Source organism: Vidua macroura, chromosome 22 (assembly GCF_024509145.1).
Source record: "Vidua macroura isolate BioBank_ID:100142 chromosome 22, ASM2450914v1, whole genome shotgun sequence".
Lineage (NCBI taxonomy): Eukaryota > Metazoa > Chordata > Aves > Passeriformes > Viduidae > Vidua > Vidua macroura.
The window spans coordinates 1,766,747-1,786,713 of record NC_071592.1 but is presented as its reverse complement, the minus strand read 5'-3'; the positions used below and the strand labels follow the sequence as shown (position 1 = coordinate 1,786,713).

At 52.5% G+C, this 19,967-nt stretch overlaps 3 protein-coding genes across 4 annotated transcripts; all 3 read left to right on the top strand.

Annotated features, from left to right (window-relative positions):
- Window positions 1–27: 27 nt before the first annotated feature.
- On the top strand, window positions 28–9,736 carry DLAT (dihydrolipoamide S-acetyltransferase). Its single transcript, XM_053996931.1, is given in 15 exon segments — window positions 28–855; window positions 2,043–2,144; window positions 2,400–2,524; window positions 2,641–2,695; window positions 2,697–2,798; window positions 3,772–3,898; window positions 4,252–4,442; window positions 4,829–4,998; window positions 5,201–5,264; window positions 5,934–6,020; window positions 6,106–6,213; window positions 6,661–6,776; window positions 7,039–7,201; window positions 7,679–7,815; window positions 8,296–9,736. Coding segments are annotated over 15 exon segments (2,202 nt in total). The 5' UTR covers window positions 28–330; the 3' UTR covers window positions 8,426–9,736.
- A 1,568-nt stretch (window positions 9,737–11,304) lies between these two features.
- On the top strand, window positions 11,305–15,501 carry NKAPD1 (NKAP domain containing 1). 2 transcript variants are annotated; one of them, XM_053996940.1, is made up of 5 exons: window positions 11,305–11,358; window positions 12,309–12,409; window positions 13,191–13,346; window positions 13,817–13,870; window positions 14,268–15,501. In XM_053996940.1, the coding sequence occupies exons 2-5, from the start codon at window positions 12,327–12,329 to the stop codon at window positions 14,791–14,793; spliced, it is 819 nt and encodes a 272-aa protein (XP_053852915.1). In that variant the 5' UTR covers window positions 11,305–11,358; window positions 12,309–12,326; the 3' UTR covers window positions 14,794–15,501. The 2 variants fall into 2 exon arrangements, with proteins under 2 accessions (XP_053852915.1, XP_053852914.1); XM_053996939.1 differs by lacking the exon at window positions 11,305–11,358 and adding an exon at window positions 11,541–11,677.
- Window positions 15,502–16,166: 665 nt separating this feature from the next.
- SDHD (succinate dehydrogenase complex subunit D) lies at window positions 16,167–19,855 on the top strand. The gene is made up of 4 exons (XM_053996947.1): window positions 16,167–16,241; window positions 16,723–16,827; window positions 17,871–18,015; window positions 19,198–19,855. The coding sequence occupies exons 1-4, from the start codon at window positions 16,196–16,198 to the stop codon at window positions 19,361–19,363; spliced, it is 462 nt and encodes a 153-aa protein (XP_053852922.1). The 5' UTR covers window positions 16,167–16,195; the 3' UTR covers window positions 19,364–19,855.
- The last annotated feature ends 112 nt before the right edge of the window (window positions 19,856–19,967 follow it).

The following is a 19,967-nucleotide window of genomic DNA, read 5'->3' as shown; positions in this document are numbered from 1 at the left end:
TTTGGGAGGTTTCTCCCCCATAAAAGCAAAAAGCGTCACCTTTAAATGAGTTTTAACTCTGACTCCAGAGATCTTGCTACAAGATCAAGTTAGCAAGCATAGGAACGGGAAAGTAACTCTGAGGAAAGCTGGGCAGAAATAAACCAAGTGTAAACAGTGCGGCAGACAAGCCTGGGACGTGGCAGCGAGAGCACATCTCAGGACAAACCCGCCCCCCGCGGAAAGAACTTCTTGCTTAGGTCGAGGTGGAACTTGCTCTGTTGTCGCTCGCGGCCGCTCCTGCCGCACTGAACGGAGCCTGGCGCCATCCCCACGCGTGCATCCACGTTTATGCGGCCCGTTCCCTCTCCTCCTGCTCCCGCGGAGCAGAGCCGACCGCCGGCCGTCCCCTCCCTGCCAGGGAGCTGTGCAGAGCCACACGGAGCCCCGGTGTGCCCGTGCCGAGCCCCCGGGCAGCCGGCCGGGCCGCCGCGCTGCGGGCGGGGCGGCGCTGAGGCGGTGCCTGAGGCGGGCCCGCTCCCGCCCGCCGCCGCTTTACGGCCGCCCCAGTGTCGCGCCGCGCCGCCCGCACGGAGGTCACCGAGCGCCGCCGGCCCCGGTCCGCCCGGCCCAGCCCGGCTCCAGCCCAGCCCCAGCATGTGGCGGGTGTTGGCGCGACGCGTGTCCCGGGGCGCGGCCCGGCCGCCCGGCCTGGTGCGGCCCCGCCGAGCGCTCGGGGCCGGGGTCGGGGCCGGGGCTGGCCCGGCCCGGCGCGGCCCGGTCTGGGGCGGCCCCGCGCCTCGCCCGCTGCTGCCGCCGCCCGCCTGGCCCCGGCTCGTGCCGCGCCGCTGCTGCAGCCTCCCGGCGCACCAGAAGGTGAGAGTCACCCCCGGGCTGTCCCCCGTGCCCCCTCCCTGCCCCGTGCTGTCCCCAATCCTGCCCCCGTCCCTGCCCCTTCGCTTTCCCCCGTCCCTGCCCCTTCTCTTTCCCGAATCCTGCCCTTTCTCTTTCTCCCTCCCTGCCCCTTCTGTTCCCCCCTCCCTGCCCCTCCTCTTTCCCGAATCCTGCCGTTTCTCTTTCCCCCTCCCTGCCCTTTCTCTTTCCCTCTCCCTGCCCCTTCTCTTTCCCGAATCCTGCCATTCCTCTTTCCCCCTCCCTGCCCCTTTTCCTTCCCCAGTTCTGCCTCTTCTCTTTCCCGAATCCTGCCCCTTCTCTTTCCCCAATTTTGCCCCTTCTCTTTCCCTCTCCCTGCCCTTTCTCTTTCCCGAATCCTGCCCCTTCTCTTTCCCCAATTCTACCCTTTCTCTTTCCCCCTCCCTGCCCTTTCTCTTTCCCCCTCCCTGCCATTTCTCTTTCCCCCTCCCTGCCCCTTTTCTTTCCCCCTCCCTGCCCTTTCTCTTTCCCCCTCCGCGTTTTCCGTCTCCCCTCCCCGTGCGGCTCAGTTCGCCCCGGGGATTGAGATCATCAAGGCTGGAAAAGTCCCGCAGGATAAGCGAGCCAGCGCTGCCGCTGGAGCCCCCCACCCACACGGCTCTTAGACGCCCCCGGGGCTGGGGACTCCGCCACCTCCGTGGGTAAACCTGTTCCAACGCCTGGCCGCCCAAACTGGGAGAAAATCGGTGGTTTTTGTGTCTTTGGCACCACTTAGGCTCAAGCCCCTGGGTGGCTGTTGGTCCTTTATCCCAGCACCGCTGTTGGTCCTTGGCAGACCCAGGCCAAGCCCTGGCTCTCTGGAACCTTTTCTTGGTAGAATCGTGGAGTGTTAAGGAGTTGGAATGGACCTTAAAGCCACGTGCAGGGACACCTTCCACTGTCCCAGGTTGTTCCAAGCCCCACCCAGGCTGACCTTGAACACTTCCAGGGATGGGGCAAGCACAGCCTCTGCCCTCAGCACCCAGCGTGGCTTTGCCAGGGATCTTCACCAGCAGCTTGGGGCAGTGCTGGGGATTTGCAGCAGATCCGTGCCCCACATCCCACGCTGAGCTGAGGATCTGTCTCTGTCCCCGTGTGTGCTCCCTGCTGCTGGATCTGTCTGGGCTGTGACACTGCCCTGTCCCTCACAGGTGGCCCTGCCAGCGCTGTCCCCCACGATGCAGATGGGCACCATCGCGCGCTGGGAGAAGAAGGAAGGGGACAAGATCAACGAAGGGGATCTCATAGCAGAGGTATCCTGGGGACGAGGCTGGGCTGGTCTCTCTTGAGCTGCACGTGTGGCCTGGGGGCTGTCCCTGGCTGAAGACAGATTTGGGATCCCAGATCCCAAGGGATGCTGGTGGGAAGGAGTGGCTGTCAGCCTCTCAGAGCCGGTTTGAGGGCAGATTTCCCTAGAGCTGCTGCCTCAGGGTGATTTCTCCAGAGCTGTGACCCTACAACACACACTGTGAGGCTCTGGGCTCACCATTTCCTGTTCTCTCTCAAAGGTGGAGACAGACAAAGCTACAGTTGGCTTTGAGAGCCTGGAGGAATGTTACCTGGCCAAGATCCTGGTGCCTGAAGGAACAAGGGATGTTCCTATTGGGGCAGTAATATGCATCACAGTAGAAAAGTATGTATTTTCCTAACCCTCAATGTGAATTTTCCCTCCTGGGGCTTCTGGGGTGCCTTGAGTGAAAGACTGAGGCCATCACCTGACGGGCTTTGGGGCTCTGTGTGTTCTTCCAGGCCTGAATATATTGATGCCTTCAAAAATTACACCCTGGATTCCGCAGCAGCTGCTGCCCCCCGCAGCCTCAGTGCCTCCCCCTCCAGCTGCAGCCCCCTCCCCACCACCTCAGCCTTCTCCTCAGGCCCCTGGCAGCTCTTACCCTCCTCACATGCAGGTAAGAGAGCACTGCTCCTGCTTTAAGGCTTCTTGCACTCTTTTTCTGCTCCTGGCATTGCTACCTGTGGGGCATTTTGTCATAAAAACTGTCTGGAAAGGGAATTTATTGCCTGTGCCACTTCAGTTGTTGTGTGCTTAGAGCAGGTGTTGGGGGGCATCCCAGAAAGCTTTTTTAATAAATTCATTTCAGCATCCCAGCTGCTGGTGGAGGAGAGACTTGTCCCTCCAGGCTTGTTGTCTTGAAAAATGTGCCAAATCTGCATTACTTGGACAGTTGTGGTATAAAAAGCCCTTGTGCTTAGTGTGAGTAAGCTCTGCTCATATCTCAGAGCAGAACTCCAGTCTGTGGTGCTCTGCTGACCACACCAGATGTGTCTGTGGGTGACCAGTAATGAACTGTGTTTGTGGGTATAACCTTTTTGCTCTGCTTAGGTTTTGAAGTGTATCCACTGATGGATTTGAGCACTTTGTACAGGGGGTTGCTTTGAAAAATAAACTCTGGAATATTGAACCCCATCCCACAGATGAAGCATGTGGGAACTGATTTGTCTGAGATGTTCTAAAACAGTAATAAAACAATTAATGAATGGCTTCTAAATTTGTGTTTTGGCTACTAAAGTTGCTTTCTTCCCTCTGCTTGCCCCCTCTGCCCAGTTTTGCTCCCCGTGTGTGTCACAATGACAAAGTGACTTGCTGCAGCCTTCCTTAGCCTTGCAGGGTGATGGCAGTGATGATCATTTTGATTTGTCCATTTCTTGCCCTCTGCTCTTGCTTGCTCTCCTGCTCAGGCCTTGCTAAAAGAAGCCAAAGCAGCAGAGTGGGACAGCTCTGCTTGGCTGTCCTGGAGCCAGACCCAGGAGTGCATTAAAGCTGCTTCTTTAGGTTGGCATCATTTCCCAGGAGGTCACAGTGTGTTCCTGAGCCTTCTGGGTGAGCAGGATGTGACTCTGTTGTGTTCTGTGCCTTCCCAGATCACCCTCCCTGCTCTGTCACCCACCATGACAATGGGCACAGTGCAGAGGTGGGAGAAGAAGGTTGGGGAGAAGCTGAATGAGGGAGACTTACTGGCCGAAATTGAGACAGACAAAGCCACAATCGGTGAGTCCCCAGCCAGGGTGGGTGAGGTGCCCTTGGAAGGGTCCTGAGCAGCCTCTGCCAGCTCCTCTGGCTGCTCAGGGGGTGGTGCTGTGGGACAGGCTTTGTTAACATCTCGTTCCACTGGAGAGCCAAACATTTGTCCTTTTTTTACATGAACATTTCCATGTGCGAAGTGGAATTTCAGAACTCCTAAAGTGCTCCTAAAAGCACTTTTATTTCCTCATCAATCCTTCTTAGCAAGTGTGTGGAGAGGTTCCCTGCTGGAAAGGATTCTCCTGCTTCAGCTGCCAGTCTCCAGCAGCAGCACTTGGAGCAGCTCTTCAGTTCCTCAGTGTTGTTTCTCTCCCCTGCAGGCTTTGAAGTGCAGGAGGAAGGCTACCTGGCAAAGATCTTGGTGCCTGAAGGAACAAGAGATGTGCCCTTAGGAGCTCCTCTGTGCATCATTGTGGAGAAGGAGGCTGATATTCCAGCCTTTGCTGACTACCAGGCTGCTGCAGTCACTGACATGAAGGCAGCAGCTCCTTCTCCTCCTCCTCCTCCACAGGTAAGGAGAAGTCAGGGGCACCACTGACCCAAGGTGCTGTTGACAATGTGAAGCCCAGGCTTCAGGAGGAGTGTTCTGATTTGTGAGTGCAAGGCTGATCCGTGTGTTGAGAAGTGATCACTGATTTGCCCTCCAACACCTACAGCAGGTTTCATTCATTCTCATCTTTTTCCCAGCTTGTTGCTTGTGCCTCCTCATCCTTGAAAATGGGGAGCATAAGTTCTTTGTTTTATTTGGTGTATAGCTCAGCTGACCTCCTTCCCAGTGAGTTTCTGATTTCATTTCTGGGAGCCTTTGTGCAGATGAGTCATTATCTCTTGATTGATAATTAGATGGGCCAGTTCTCTTGCTGTGGGTTCCACTGATGGCTTTGATTCTTTGTTAAGGTGATGGCACCTCCTGCAGCTGCTCCTCCTCCTCCCCAGCCTGCTGCTGCTCCTGCTCCAGCAGCCCCCTCAGCGGGGCCACCCCGCAAAGGAGGAAGGGTCGTGGTCAGTCCCCTGGCAAAGAAGTTGGCAGCAGAGAAAGGAATCGACCTTACCCAAGTGAAAGGTACCTTTCTTTTCCACTTCTTTGCTCTCACTGTCAGTTTTCTGTCCCTGTAGATCCATATTTTCCTGTTCTTCCTGACTGTGCAGCTGTGAGCCAGGAGTTGTGTTCAGTGATTCTCTCTGTTGAATAAAACTTTGCTTTAGAAGCAAAGCCATGTCGGAAATATTCAAAATGTTCTCCCATTTTCCTTTGCCTCTTTCAGGTACTGGACCAGATGGCAGAATCACCAAAAAAGATGTGGAGTCATTTGTGCCATCAAAGGCTGCTCCAGTGAGTAGGCTGGAAATCTGTGGGAATGGGTATTACAGGAATGGAAAGGCTCTGTGGAAGGGCAGTTCCTGCATGGAACTGGCATTGCTGGATTGTGTGGGCGGTGGTGACTGTAAGGTTGGGAAATTTAACCTGCCAGAAACACTGATGAAGCCTTCTCCCTTTGTTTGTCCTTTGATACTCCACTAAGAAAAAAAATAGTGTGCTCCCAAGCCTTCCTTTGGCTGCTAAATCTGCACGGGCTGAGCTCACCCAGTCCCAGCTGGTCCAGCATTGCTGAAGAGAGGGGATCAGAAGGAAAGCCAGACCTGGCAAACCCCAGCCTGTCGCTGCTGCCCCAGAAGTGTTCTGATGCTGTGGTTTGTGTTGTCCCTGAGCTGATGGAGGTGTTTCTCTGTGTGCTGCAGTTTGGGAGAGCCCCCCCAGCACTGTACAACAGCCAGAGCAGGACTGGCTGGTCTGGGAGCTTCACAGCAACACATCTCCGTGTCGAGCTGCTAAAACACTCCATACTGCATTTTGTAGCCAAATGTAGGGGTCAGAAGGAGCCTGGTGGGCACTGGAGAGGTGGAAATAGCTGCTGCTCTTCCCAAGAGGCAGCTTGGCCTCAGCACTGAGCTGCAGGTGCTCTTTGGGTGTTTCTGGCGGTGACGCTGGTGTTCCCTGCAGGCTGCAGCTCCAGAGGCAATTCCTGCTGCAGTGGGGGCAGCACCCGAGGGGACCTTCACGGACATCCCCATCAGCAACATTCGCAGGGTAAGGCTCCAGTCTTTTCCAAGATCACTGGTTGAGCTGGGAATGTTCCAGGCTGATTTGTGTTCCGTGCTCTGCACACCCCCAGGTCATTGCTCAGAGGCTGATGCAGTCCAAACAAACGATACCTCACTACTACCTGTCCATCGATGTCAACATGGGAAAAGTCCTGGTGCTAAGGAAAGAGCTCAATCAGGTGAGTTCTAGGATCTTGGCTTGGGAAAAAAACCATTCTTTTCCATGCCTTTTGTGGGTCAGTTCTGGACTGTCTGTGACAGAATGAGATTTTCCTCACGTCTGCTGATTCCTGACTTCCCTAAGGGGCTCTTCTCAGCTCTGCTTGGTGGTGATTCATTATTTCAGGTGGAAAATAAAAGGATAGAAAGCTTTATAATAGTGAGAAAGGTGAAAAAAAATTAGGTAGAATAATAATTCTAAGCCAAGTTTGAGGAAAACGAAACATTTAAAAAACCTATGTTCTTAAATTATGGAGATACTTCCACCTTCTAGATTATCCTTGAATTTTAATGCTTGCAAGTGGTTGATTGTTTCCTAATGTCCCCTGTGAACTGCAGTGACTACCCTCATCAGCTGGGGGGATGTGCAGGGGACAGACTGACACCTGGAATCTCTTCTTTTGCAGGAGGTCTCGGAGAACATTAAGCTTTCTGTCAATGATTTCATAATTAAAGCTTCTGCATTGGCATGCTTGAAGGTGCCTGAGGCAAATTCTTCATGGATGGACACAGTTATTAGGCAGTAAGTGTATGGCATGGTCAGAGCCAGAAAATTCCTTCGTTCATGGCAAAACAGAACTTCTGCTGGGATTTGAGGGAGGGGAAAAATATGATGTGAAGGTGAGAGGTTCTGTTAAAGTGATAAAATCTTTGAGTCTGAGGCTGGTGGGCAAGGTGAAATAATTGTCACAAATTCATGTTAAATTTGGGTTAATCTGGACTGTTTTGATTTTTTTCTGTTTGCTCCCTTGCTGGAGTGATTTCAGCTGCTGTGTGTGTTGCAGGAATCACGTGGTGGACGTGAGTGTGGCTGTCAGCACCCCCGCAGGGCTCATCACCCCCATCGTCTTCAACGCCCACATCAAGGGCCTGGCTGCCATCAGCAAGGACGTGGCTTCCCTGGCAGCCAAAGCCCGGGAAGGGAAGCTCCAGCCTCACGAATTCCAGGTGAGAAACCCATGGTGGTGTTAAACTCTGCTGCTCTTGGCTTGTTTAAAAGGAGCAAAGGCTGTTTTGTGATGTTTGAGCCTTGTTCAGTAATCACAGAATATCCTGAGTGGGAAGGGACTCACAGGGACCATTGAATGCAGCCCCTGGCCCTGCACTGACACCCCCAAATCCCACCCTGGGCATCCCTGGCACTGCTGTCCAAAGGCTCCTGGAGCTCTGGCAGCCTCGAGGCTGTGCCCGTTCCCTGGGGAGCCTGGGCAGTGCCAGCACCCTCTGGGGGAAAAGCCTTTCCCTGATCTCCATCCCAAATTCCCCTGGCACAGCTCCAGCTGCTCCCTGGATCCTGTCCCTGCTCACCAAAGAGCCTCCCCTCATCAGGAAGCTGCAGACTGGAAGGAGGTCCCCCCCTCTCCTCATATTCCCACATAAACCAGTATTTTGAGTTTGCCCATGAATGTGTTTGTTTTCTTTTAGGGTGGGACTTTCACGATTTCCAATTTAGGAATGTATGGGATTAAGAATTTCTCTGCCATAATCAATCCACCTCAAGCCTGCATCCTGGCAGTGGGTTCCTCAAAAGAAATACTAGTGCCAGCTGATAATGAGAAAGGGTGAGTTTTCATCTGATCCTGAGCTCAAACCCTGAAATCATGCCTAGTTTCCTAACACCTACATTAGATAATAATTGTAAAAACCCTAAAATGTACTGTTGACACAGTGCTTTCAGTGCCTGCTTCAATTTGCATTTAAGGAGAGCCTAAAGGATGGATCCTGTATCTAATATCCCCTTGCTTGCAGCTAAAAGGGTTGTTTTCCTTTGTGTGGGGCTGTCTTCTCTGCTGCAAGGACAGCTGAGCTCCCTGCCCTAAGGGGAACACCCAGAGGTGTTTTTAGTGCCTGTGGGGAGTTCCTTCCTTGGTTTTCCTCAGAGAAGGAATGAACATGATCTGCTCCCCAGTGCAGCTGGGGGAAACATCTGCCACCAAGCTCCAGCTGCTATTCCTGGCTCTCCAAGTAGCTTTTTCTGCTGTGTAAGTGGCACTGCCTTGCAGAGGAGTGTGTTAACCCTTTTTTTGTTGTTTTTCTCCCAGCTTTGACGTGGCCAGCATGATGTCTGTCACCCTGAGCTGTGATCACCGTGTTGTGGATGGAGCAGTTGGAGCACAGTGGCTTGCTGAGTTCAAGAAATTCCTTGAAAAGCCAGTAACCATGCTGCTATAATTTAACCATGCAAAACAGAATTTTCATGGGTCACACTGTTGTGTTTTAAACAAGCTATTTAGACTTTAGTGTTCAGACTTTGAGAGAGTTCCTTTTTTTATTTAAAAAATGTATTATATTATCTGGTAATGTTATTTACCAGTCTGTACAGAAAAAAAAAAAAAAAAAGTTTGCAAAAGTGCTTTTCAGAGCAATATTACAGCTACACTGTATTTTTATACAGTTAGTTAACTTGCAAACTCTTCCAAAACAGAGTTAAGCATCCCAGATTTTAAAAAATAAACAAAATTATCCTGGCATTGTGCCAGCTGCTTCTAAACTCGGGTGCCCAGGGGGTGCATACCAACAGTTCCACGACCTCGGTGTTGTCAGAGACTGGAATTTCAAACATCTCGTGACAGGAGCTCAGGTGAGATGGCCACAGAGGGGTACCAGGAGGAGGGGAGCTCCCCCACATCCTGTTCTGGGGAGATGGCACAGCACTGGAGTGCCTGGGGTAGTGTCTCAAAGGCCAGCACGGCTGTTCCAAAGCCTTTTTGGCATTTGGCACTGGCCGGGACCTTCTGAGCTCCGTGATCCCTTTTTGAGCACTTTAAGGGGAAAGAGCACTGCTGTCTGTGGGGTCACAGCTCTGGGGCTGTGCTGTCTCCTCACCACTCTCACTGACATCTGCTTTTGCTGTGGAAACTCTGTAGCTGCTGTTCCTCTGGCTGAGTTAACCCCGGGCTCCGGTGCCATGGAAGTAACTGTTTTGCAGAATGTTCCACGTGTGTTGGAAGGCAGCGTAGACAAATCACACATGCTGATAACCCCACCAGGGGATGTTAAATCATGTGAGGACTGGGATGTTCGGGATTTTTCATTTCAGGCGTTCTAACATAGGAAGCTCTGACTTAAGCCACTGGAATTGCAGACCTCCCCTGGATTGTCTTATGTTTTTTCCAGCCCCAGTGAAGCTGCAGAATGTGCTCTCCATGTACATATTGTATGTAAGGTGCTTCTCTAGTCTGTTGGACTCGTGTCCACTCACCCCAGGCATTGCACCCTGCAAGGGCTGCAGTGCTGAACATTCTGAAATTCCACTTCGCACATGGAAATGTTCATGTAAAAAAAGGACAAATGTGCAGTCATGACAGAGTGACCAGGAGAATTAAATAGGGGGGCAGAGTTGGAAAAAAAGGAAGAAGTTGTTCAGGCTGATCCTGTTATTCTGTATATTGCATTAAGTACTGTCTCCTGTAAAATTCTACATAATTCACTAAAGATACTGAAAGAAAATACTGTGGAAATTAAATATTTTTGTGGGAACTATTTAGTGTCTGGTTGCTGTGATGCCTTGCTTAAGCGCAAAAAAACAAAAAAGTGCATTAAGATTCTGGATTTTCTTGAATGACCTGAAATACCCTGATTCCAGACTGGCTCTAGTGAACCCATGATCCATTAAACGTTTGGAATTGACAACTACTAAACCATGTCCCAGTGCTTTTCTCTTCAGTTGTGCGTGGCTTTCCTGCTCTGGGTCAGTGCTCTGCAGCCTCACAGTGCAACTCTCCCTATTAACCTGAAATTTAATCACAGATCTTCCCGGACATTTGCTTTTTGCTGCCTGCAGCTTCCTCTCTGCGCTGTCCAGCTGTGGGGCTGTGTGTGACACGTCGGGCCAGCATTAAATACTTGAGGAGAGCTGCTCTAGCCATGGGATCCTGGCCATTTATTTAACAAAAACACACCACCACGTCCCTGCTGTCCCTTCAGTAAAGCGTGCAGGCATTGGTGGTTCTTTATTACAGCACATAGCAAGTACTGTGACTAAATATTCAATAATTCTTTGAAGATTTACAGTCTTTACTCATTTTTTTCATGAGTTTGGTGGTGCTGCTATTCCTCCAACCTTCCTTTTCTCCTTGCATCTCTACAGGCATTTGAGATACTCACCTCTCATGAGTAAAAAGTGAATTAAAAATTCCCTTAACCCCACTCCTACCAAAGATTTTCACTCTGGGCTTTTGTTGTGTAATCTGCCAAAACTTCAAGAAGTTTCAGTCGTTCACCCAAGCTGTGTTTCTGCAGAAGTATCTTACAACAGCTTTGCTAAATGCTGGCTAAGAATATCCACAATTACAGAAAACAATTAATTAAAAGGCAATTTTAAAAAAATAATTAAATTATAAATACGACCCAAAACTGATTAAAACGATCATTTAATATTTTATTAAAACCATTCCTTAAAACTGAATTTAAACCATTCCTTAAAATGGAATTTAAACCATTCCTTAAAATGGAATTTAAACCATTCCTTAAAATGGAATTTAAGCCATTACTTAAATTTTACTGGTTAAGTAATTGATTTAAGCTATTAACGAGTTCCATCGTTTCCAGCATTACCCAGCCACAGTGGTTCTGGGAATTTCTGGGCTATTTTTCCCCCAAAAGAGGATTTCTTTAGAGCAGCCACCGGCTGTCCCGGGCCATCCCCAGCTCCGGCAGCGGGGCCCGGGCGGTCCGAGCCGCGGGGGCAGCGCGGGGCTGGATCCGGTGCCGGGCCGGGCCCGTTCGGGGCTGTCCGGGTCCGTTCGGGGCTGTCCCGGGTCCGTTCGGGGCTGTTCGGGGCGGTTCGGGTCCGTTCGGGGCTGTCCCGGGTCCGTTCGGGGCTGTCCGGGTCCGTTCGGGGCTGTCCGGGTCCGTTCGGGGCTGTTCGGATGCGTTCGGGGCTGTCCGGGTCCGTTCGGGGCTGTTCGGGGCGGTCCGGGTCCGTTCGGGACTGTCCCGGGTCCGTTCGGGGAGGTTCGGGTCCGTTCGGGGCTGTCCGGGTCCGTTCGGGGAGGTTCGGGTCCGTTCGGGGAGGTTCGGGTCCGTTCGGGGCTGTACCGGGCCCGTTCGGGGCTGTCCCGGGTCCGTTCGGGGCGGTTCGGGCCCGTTCGGGGCTGTCCCGGGTCCGTTCGGGGCGGTTCGGGCCCGTTCGGGGCTGTTCGGGTCCGTCCCGGAGCCCGCGGCCCTCACGGCCCTCACGGCCCTGGCGGCGCCGTTGCCCGGGAGACGGCGCCGGAAGCGGCGCGCGCGCGGCCCCGCGCGTTTCCGCGTCCCCCGCCCGGCCCGGCCCGGCCCGGCCCCGCCGCAAACACCGCCAGCACCGGCACCGGCACCGGCACCGCGCCCGGGCCGGCCCGCGGCAGCGCCCGCAGCATGTCCCGCGTGCCCGTGGGGAAGGTGCTGCTGCGCAACGTCATCCGCCACACCGGAGCGCACAACAAGGTGAGGCCCCGGCCGCCCGCGCCCAGCGGGGCCTGCGGCGCCGAGCTGCGGGGACACCGTGAGGGTGCGGGGACACCGTGAGGGTGCGGGGACATCCCGGGCTGCGGGGACATCCCGGTGGTGCGGCTCCTGCTGATGCTGCGGGGCAGAGCGGGAGTGTTGGGCAGAAATAAGAGTCTGCTCAGTCGGCCGCATCCTCGGGGTCGCTTTTGGTTTAACGCCGTTCCGGTTTTCCCCGAGTTTCGGTTTCTCACCCCGCTGAGGGAATATGTCTGTAGTTACTTAAAAAGTAGCAAATCTTTAATAGGTTTTGTTTTGTTTTATTTGTTGGCGCTGTGTATGTGCTTTTTATTGCATGAAACAATGTGGACGTTGTGTGCACAGGCAGGATTTTAGTGCAAGATTAAGCAACTCCATTAAGTTTAGCAGAGTGTTTCATGAATCGTAATTCAGCAGGTCTAACCACCACCAGGAGGTTCTCTTTTGGATACAGATATGTGTAAGTAATCCTTTGTTTGGGGATGGTAGGAAAGGTGGCTGTGAGTTTCCTTACCAGGAGTGTTGAGGTTGGTGCTGCGTGGCTGTGAATTTTCCCTGATGTTAAACTCCTTTCCCTTTCTGTGACTTTCAGCTTCAGGAAGAGACAGAAATGTGGAAAATACGGGAGTGGGAGAAGCAGACAGAAGAGACTTACTGGAAAAGGCAGAGCAGAATGCTGTCAGACACCTCCAGGTGAGACACACCACAGGAACATCCATTACCTCCTTAATGACTCCTGGAAAGAGGTCGAGCCTCTGCTTAAGCCTGACCATTGGTGTGAGATGTGCTGGGAGGTCCCCCGTGAATGAGGGGTGGCTGGGAGGGGTTCCCCACCTGAGGGGCTGTTCCTCACCTGAGGGGCTGTTCCCCACCTGAAGGAGCTGTTCCCCACCTGAGGGGCTGTTCCTCACCTGAAGGAGCTGTTCCCCACCTGAAGGAGCTGTTCCCCACCTGAAGGAGCTGTTCCTCACCTGAAGGAGCTGTTCCCCACCTGAAGGAGCTGTTCCCCACCTGAGGGGCTGTTCCTCACCTGAAGGAGCTGTTCCTCACCTGAAGGAGCTGTTCCCCACCTGAAGGAGCTGTTCCCCACCCAAAGGGGCTGTTCCCCACCCGAAGGGGCTGTTCCTCACCTGAAGGAGCTGTTCCTCACCTGAGGGGCTGTTCCCCACCTGAGGGGCTGTTCCTCACCTGAAGGAGCTGTTCCCCACCCAAAGGGGCTGTTCCCCACCCAAAGGGGCTGTTCCCCACCTGAAGGAGCTGTTCCCCACCTGAGGGGGCTGTTCCCCACCTGAAGGAGCTGTTCCTCACCTGAGGGGGCTGTTCCCCACCCAAAGGAGCTGTTCCTCACCTGAAGGAGCTGTTCCTCACCTGAAGGAGCTGTTCCTCACCTGAAGGAGCTGTTCCCCACCTGAAGGAGCTGTTCCTCACCTGAAGGAGCTGTTCCTCACCTGAAGGAGCTGTTCCCTCTCCGCAGCAGCCGCATGCGCAGCGATGGCTTCGACGAGGAGGGGCACAGGGCAGACTGGAGATCCAGGAACCCGCAGCTCCTTGACCTGGTGGAAGATGATCTCCTCAGGGCCAGATCCTGGAATAAAAAGCTGTATGAATGTGAAGCCAACATGCCAGACAGGTCTGTGAGGGAATTCTGTGTGTCTGTGGTTGTAATTGAAACATCTTTTTGGAGCCCTGTACAAAAAAAAAGGACACATTTCTGTTTGGTATGATGAAATAGAGCTTCAGCTCATTTTGAGAATGAATGACATGTACAAACTTCTGCCATGTCACAGAAAAACCAATCTGAGCTCATCTGTGGAGTTTCTAAGCCACACTAAGCAACAAAAGCCCAGCCCTAAGCTTAATATTTATTACTCTACCCAATAAGCTTAAAAAATCTCAAGAAACACAAGTCCAGAGTTGGATTTAAAGAAATCAGAGTTGTGGTTTGAGAACATAAGGTGTGTTTAAATAGCACCAACCAAATCAGTCCTATTTCCTTCCTGTCTAAACTCAGATTCATTCTGTGGCTCTGCCTTTTCAGAATTGCACTTTTGTCCTCAAATAGGTTGTGTGTTTTTAATGGATGGTTCTGCTTTCTTACAGGTGGGGGCACAGTGGATATAAAGAGTTGTACCCTGAAGAATTTGACACAGACAGGTAAGGCAGCCACCCTTACTGATGGATCCAGAATCTGCCTTCTGAGAAGCTCTGCAGGGAATTTTACAAACCGAGTTTTGAATTTTGAATAGAGATCAACCTTGAACGCAAAGCCTAACTGTTAAAAAACTCAAATCCATTAATGTGGTGTGAGTCTTAGGAGAATCTTTTGTATTAAGATAGTCATGTTTAGCTGGATTTACCAAAATCTACGAGTCTGGGAGGTAAATAAATTGCAGCATCCTGGAGAGTGGAAAAACAAGACTTTAAGACAGAATGAATTATTTTTAACCTACACCCAGCAGAATCACCAATATTTTTCAGGCTTACAGATTGGATATGAATGAGTTTCATCACTCAGTGGCTTTCAGTTCACTTCCTCCTGTTCTTTTTCCAGTGATCAGCAGGAAGGAGATGAGCAAAATGCTGTCAATGGGAAGAAGAAATCCCACCTGGGGAAGCAAACAGCCCGTGAGTCCCACAAAAGGAAAAAAACCAAGAAATCCCACAAGAAGAAGCAAAAAAAGCGCTCACACAAAAAGAGGAAGAAAAAGAAAAAGGAGCAGGAGAGAACTTCCACAGATTCCTCCCGGGGGGAGAGCGAGGGCTCAGGAGAGGAGACCCCAAGCACCCAGAAAAGAAAACACAAGCGCAAGAAAAAGCCCAGGAAAGTGCCTGCCAAGGAACCTACCTCTTCTTCTGGGCAGGAGAGTGACTTTTGCCATGCAAGCAGCTCCAGCACCAGCAGCTCTGAGGACACTGAATCCGAGGGGAAAAAGGAGAAACGGCCCCCAAGGAAGAGAAAGAAGCGCCACAACTCCGTGCCCGAGAGGCCGAGTGAGGTGCCAGAGAAGAGGAGCAAGAGGAAGAACTGGAAGGTGGCGGGGGATGAGAAATCTGAGGACAGCTCTGATGAGGACTGAGGGGTCTGGGTGCAGCTCAGAGCAGGAGGGGAGGACAGGGGCAGGTCTTTGTCACTCAGCACTGCCCCACTGCTCCAACACTGGTTTACACACGTGCTGCCAGCCCACGGGGAGCAACGAGCCCGGGCAGCCTTGGGCTCGCCAGGCAGCACTGCAGGACAGCACCTACCTGGCCCACAGGTGGGCTCGTGCTGCCAGCTTGGCTGTGATCGGGTTGTTTTTTTTCTTAAATTATGTTTGAACAGATTGCTCTTTTTGCTCACCAAAACAATGGCCAGTAGGAGAGAGGACAGGCTGATAAAGCAAGCTGGTAATAGAGGAAATGTCACTGTGACCCCCACAGTAGTTTTGTCTTCCCATCCTTCACCAAAAGCAGAGCTGTGGAGGCGTGCACAGGCTCAGCTGGACACGGAGGGGAGCTGAGGGAATATTCCCATTCCAGCTGAAGGGGCAGTGACTTCTCTAATGGTGAAAAAAAAGCCACCAGTTCATTTGCTTGGTTTAGACTCCTGTCCCGAGCCTGCTGTGGGCTGGCCACCGTGTCTACCGTCCTTCCTTCTCTATGGGGATGCTGAAACCATTTGTGCTGACAGAGGGGCCTTGCTGGGTGTTGTGTCCTGTCTCTGCTCTGTGTTACTGGAGAAACTGGTACCAGGCCGTTCTCCCTGCGGCGAACAGCCGAGCCTTTTAATAAAAGAAATAAATGCAGATGTGTTTGATGCTTTTGTCACTGTTCTGGAGCAAAGCCCGGGGACAGAGCACAGGCCTGGGAGTCTGGGTGGTGCCTGTGTTCTCCCTGTACTGTTTGTTTCTGCTTGAGCACACTTGCAGGAGATGAAATCAGGGCACTGGGGAAATGTGTGGAGTGATTGTTGTGTCTTGGACAAGCACAAAACAGCGGCCCCAGATCCTCACTCCAAGCCCCGATTGCTGTTCCTTTTTTCCTTTCAAACGGAAAGAAAAACCGGGATGTTCACGGAGGTGTTTATTCTGTGTACAAAGGTGTTTCAGTAATGAACACACAGGTGAGTTGCACCTGGGTCTGCTGCAGGGTTTAACGCCGAATTATAGAATTACAGAACGGTTTGGGCTGGAACGGAATTTAAAGATATTCCATTTCCGTGAGCACCACACCTTCCACCAGGTTGTCCAACCTGTCCTTGGGCGCTTCCAGGGATGGGACAGCCACAGCTCCTCCGGGCAGCTGTGCCAGGGCCTGCCCGCCCTCGCAGGGGAGGATTCCTTCCCAAAATCGCACCCACCGCTGCCTCCGGCCGTTCGCGGCGGCCCCGGGCAGCTCCGCGGCCGCCGCTCCCGGCCGGGCCGGTGCCCCGGAGGCGGAAGCGGCGGCGGGAGCTCGGGCGGCGCTTCCGTGTCCGGGCGCGGTGCCCTTGGAGCGGACATGGCGCTGGCGCTGCTGCGGCCGCGGCCCCGCGGGGCTGCCCTGGGTGAGTGAGGCGGGGACCGGGACCCCGGAGGGTGCGGGACCCCGGATGGTGCGGGACCCCGGAGGGCGCGGGGTTCTGGAGGGTGCGGGACCCTCGGATGGTGCAGGACTCCGGAGGGTGCGGGACCCTCGGATGGTGCGGGACTCAGGAGGGTGCGGGACCCTGGAGGGTGCGGGACTCAGGAGGGTGCGGGACCCCGGAGGGTGCGGGAACCCGGATGGTGCGGGACTCAGGAGGGTGCGGGACCCCGGAGGGTGCAGGACCCCGGATGGTGCAGGACTCCGGAGGGTGCGGGATCCTCGCATGGTGCGAGACCCCGGAGGGTGCGGGACTCTCGCATGGTGCGGGATCCTGGAGAGTGCGAGACCCCAAAGGCCGTGGGACCCTCGGATGGTGCGGGATGCTCATGGCTCCGGGACCCGGGAGGGTGGGGATCCCGGCGGGTGCGGGACCCTCACGCCGCGCCCCGCTGTCCCCGCAGCTCTCCTCGGCTCGGCCCTGCTCCGCCGCCCCGCCGCGCTCGGTGCCGCCGCCGCCCGCTGCGCTCCGGCCCGCGACAGCCACGGCCCGCCCCGCCAGGGACACGGTACGGCCCTGTCTGTCTGTCTGTGTGTCTGTCTGTCTGTCTGTCTGTGTGTCTGTCTGTGTGCGGGGGTCTCGTTTTCCCGGGGTCAGGACCCATTTTCCCCTCCTTGGAACTGCTGAACCCCAGCGCCCCGGTCTAGCGCAAGGCATCCTGCCCCCGTGGCAGGCGTTGGGATTAGATGATCCTTAAGGTCTGTTCCACCTTCTGAGTACTCAGTGATTCTGTCCAGAATGGCTTGTAAAGGACCAGATTGTGGCTCGGGTCCTCCAAGGGACCAACAGCGGTGCAGGGGTAAGGAACAGAGCTGATGGAGGTGATACCCAAAGGCCATACAGGGATTTAAAAACAAGATGAGATTTAAGGTCCTTCCCATCCCAAACCAGGCTGAGTCTATCATTTTTTTGGGCCACTCTAGGAGATTTTAAGTGGCAGCTGTAACAAAGAACAGAAGAGATTTACACATGGTGCAGTGGTTTTCTTGGTGTCTTGTTGGGTGATGCACAGTTAAGGGTGTTACCAGCAAAGGAAAAAATAATCCTAAATGCCCGTTGATTTAAGGGAGAAGTTGTGAAATGCTGAGCGTTGTTAGACAGGGCAGTAACCGTGCAGAGATGTTATTTGTGATAAATAATGGTGCAGCTGTGGTGCCTCAGGCTGCGAGGAGTGTGTGTACCCTCACCTTCAGCAGCACTGTTACCAGTTAATAGCACTTCAGTTTGCACTTTGCCCAAGCCCAAACTTCAGGTCCTTTGCTTTCCTTATCTTGTCACTTTCTGAATTTCTTTTCTCCATGCCAAAACAAAGAAAAACACTTGCATTTTGGTTTAGGTGGATGGATATCTGTGTGTTAGTTGAGCACTTTGGGGGCGTTGCATTGATAATTTCACAGTCAGTTCTTGATGGTTTCAGCCTGGGCCGATGCTCCCGTCGTGTTTCCAGGTGTTGCTCATGCAGGGTTTTGGTTTGCAAACTCTCCAGATTTCAAAGCCATCCCTTCATCCCTTGGCAGAGGGGCTTTTCCCTGAGGATGTTTCTCTTTGCAGGCACTTCCAAGGCTGCATCTTTGCACTGGACAGGGGAGAGAGCGGTCAGCGTGCTGCTGCTGGGGCTGCTCCCCGCAGCCTACCTGTACCCCGGACCCGCTGTGGACTATTCCCTGGCTGCAGCCCTCACCCTGCACGGCCACTGGTAAGCACAGCAGGGCTCAACTCACAGCAGAGAAGGTTTGGTGCCTCCAAACCTCATCCTGGTCTAGTGTAAAACACCTGGAAAAAGTCTTTGGTCTCCACGTTCGGTGGCAGGAGTGGTTGGACCTTGGTCTTCCTTTCTCACGCTGTTCTCGCAGTCAGAAAAAAGAATCCATAAAATCTCTGTAGCATCTTAACCTTAAGAGCACTTCCTTGCCCCTGGAGGTGTAGAATCCTGGATGTTTTTAGCCCGTGGAAGAACCAGTGTTGTGTGAACAGAGGGAACAGAAAGAGGACAGAGCTGTATATAAATAATACAAAAATATTCTGCCTCTAAAGCTCCGTGCACTGGCTTTGTACATCTCAGTGGTGATGAGGTTCTGCATAATAAAGAGCAAATATTCCACTAAGGAGACCTGGATGATTATTTCCTTTATTCCTGGCTGGGTGTTTGCTCAGTGTAGTTCTGCTGCTAATTAGTTCTGCTAATTAGCAGAGCTAATTAGGAGTGGATCTACATGGCTGGCCAGGCTGGCAGCATCCACCTTCCTGAGGTGATCCTGGTTTGGGAGTTCCTTGTTACAAGGATAAAGCAGATTTTCATGATACTTTGGGGCTGCCAGGTTTTTCTTAAACCTCAGTTTTGCCCTTAGGAATTAGTGCCAGGGATTCTTGCACTTCCCTTGCTCTGGGAGCTTTTTCCCAAAACAAGCATCCTGTGTCTCCTGTTGCTAGATAGTTCAAATCTGGACAGGAGTTCACTTCCAGATGTGGAAAAAAATGAAAATGTGCTGATTTCTTTGGTTGCCACTCTTCTAATCTAAACACATACCCAGGAGTCTTCTGTGCCTTTGTGACAGTGGCTGGTCCCAGATATTTCCTTGGTTTTTCTCTTTTCCAGTCAGATGAGAAGGCAGATTCCAAGGATTCTGTTTGGAGAGCTGTGGTCAGCACCTGTTTTCTCAAGAAAACTGAGCCAATCTGTGCATTTTCAATAGGATCTGTGGGATGTTTTGTTTTGTTTTTGAAATAGGTTCTTCCTCTTTCTGTGTGGGAACTGAGCATTCTTCAGGAAAGGCTGATGGCAGCAGGGGGGGAAAAGCGAGCTGGTAGAACGGGGACACAAAGTGGATGGATTTCAGTGAGTGAACTTTGCTGATTTGAACTTTTCTCTCTTGTTCAGGGGTCTGGGCCAGGTAATTACTGATTATGTGCACGGAGATGTCCCCATTAAAGTGGCCAACACGGGGCTGTACATCCTGTCTGCCCTGACCTTCGCTGGCCTCTGCCACTTCAACTACCACGACGTGGGCATCTGCAAGGCCGTGGCCATGCTCTGGAGCCTCTGAGGAGCCCCAGCCCTGACACACACGATTGTCCTCTGCTGCCTCTGCTTCATCAGCTTGTGAGCAACGTCCTGCACCACAAAGGAACAGCCAGCGGTCCCCAGTGAGCCTGCAGGGGGCTCAGAGCTAGTTTAGAATGTACAGAGAAAAAACAGGTTTAAATACAGATTTAACTGGAAAATGTCCAGTGAGAGTGAGTGGAATCGAGCTGCACTGTAAATTGGGATGAATGAATTGCATCAGTGGCAGACTTGCATAGCTAAAGGGAGCTCTCCTTGTAATACCAGCTTTAATGAGTGTTTTTCTAACTGTTAGTTGATTTCCTGTTCTGTAAAACAAGCTTGGCTTGTTCTGTAAAACAAGCTTGGAAAACTGAACTGCTTCTTCTGACATCAGTGTGTAAGGCAGACCCTGTAACTCTTTGGACGCTGGGAATTGATGTAGAAAAGGGAATACTTTTTTCTTAATCCATGCAATAAAGAATTTCCAGAAATTTCGTGTGTGCTTCTGAACCGTTTTTACTGCTTTTGGGTTGCCTAAAATGTTTTCTCTGTAGCTAGATCTGCTCTGCCTTACTTCATAAAGCAAAGAATATTTGTATGAATTA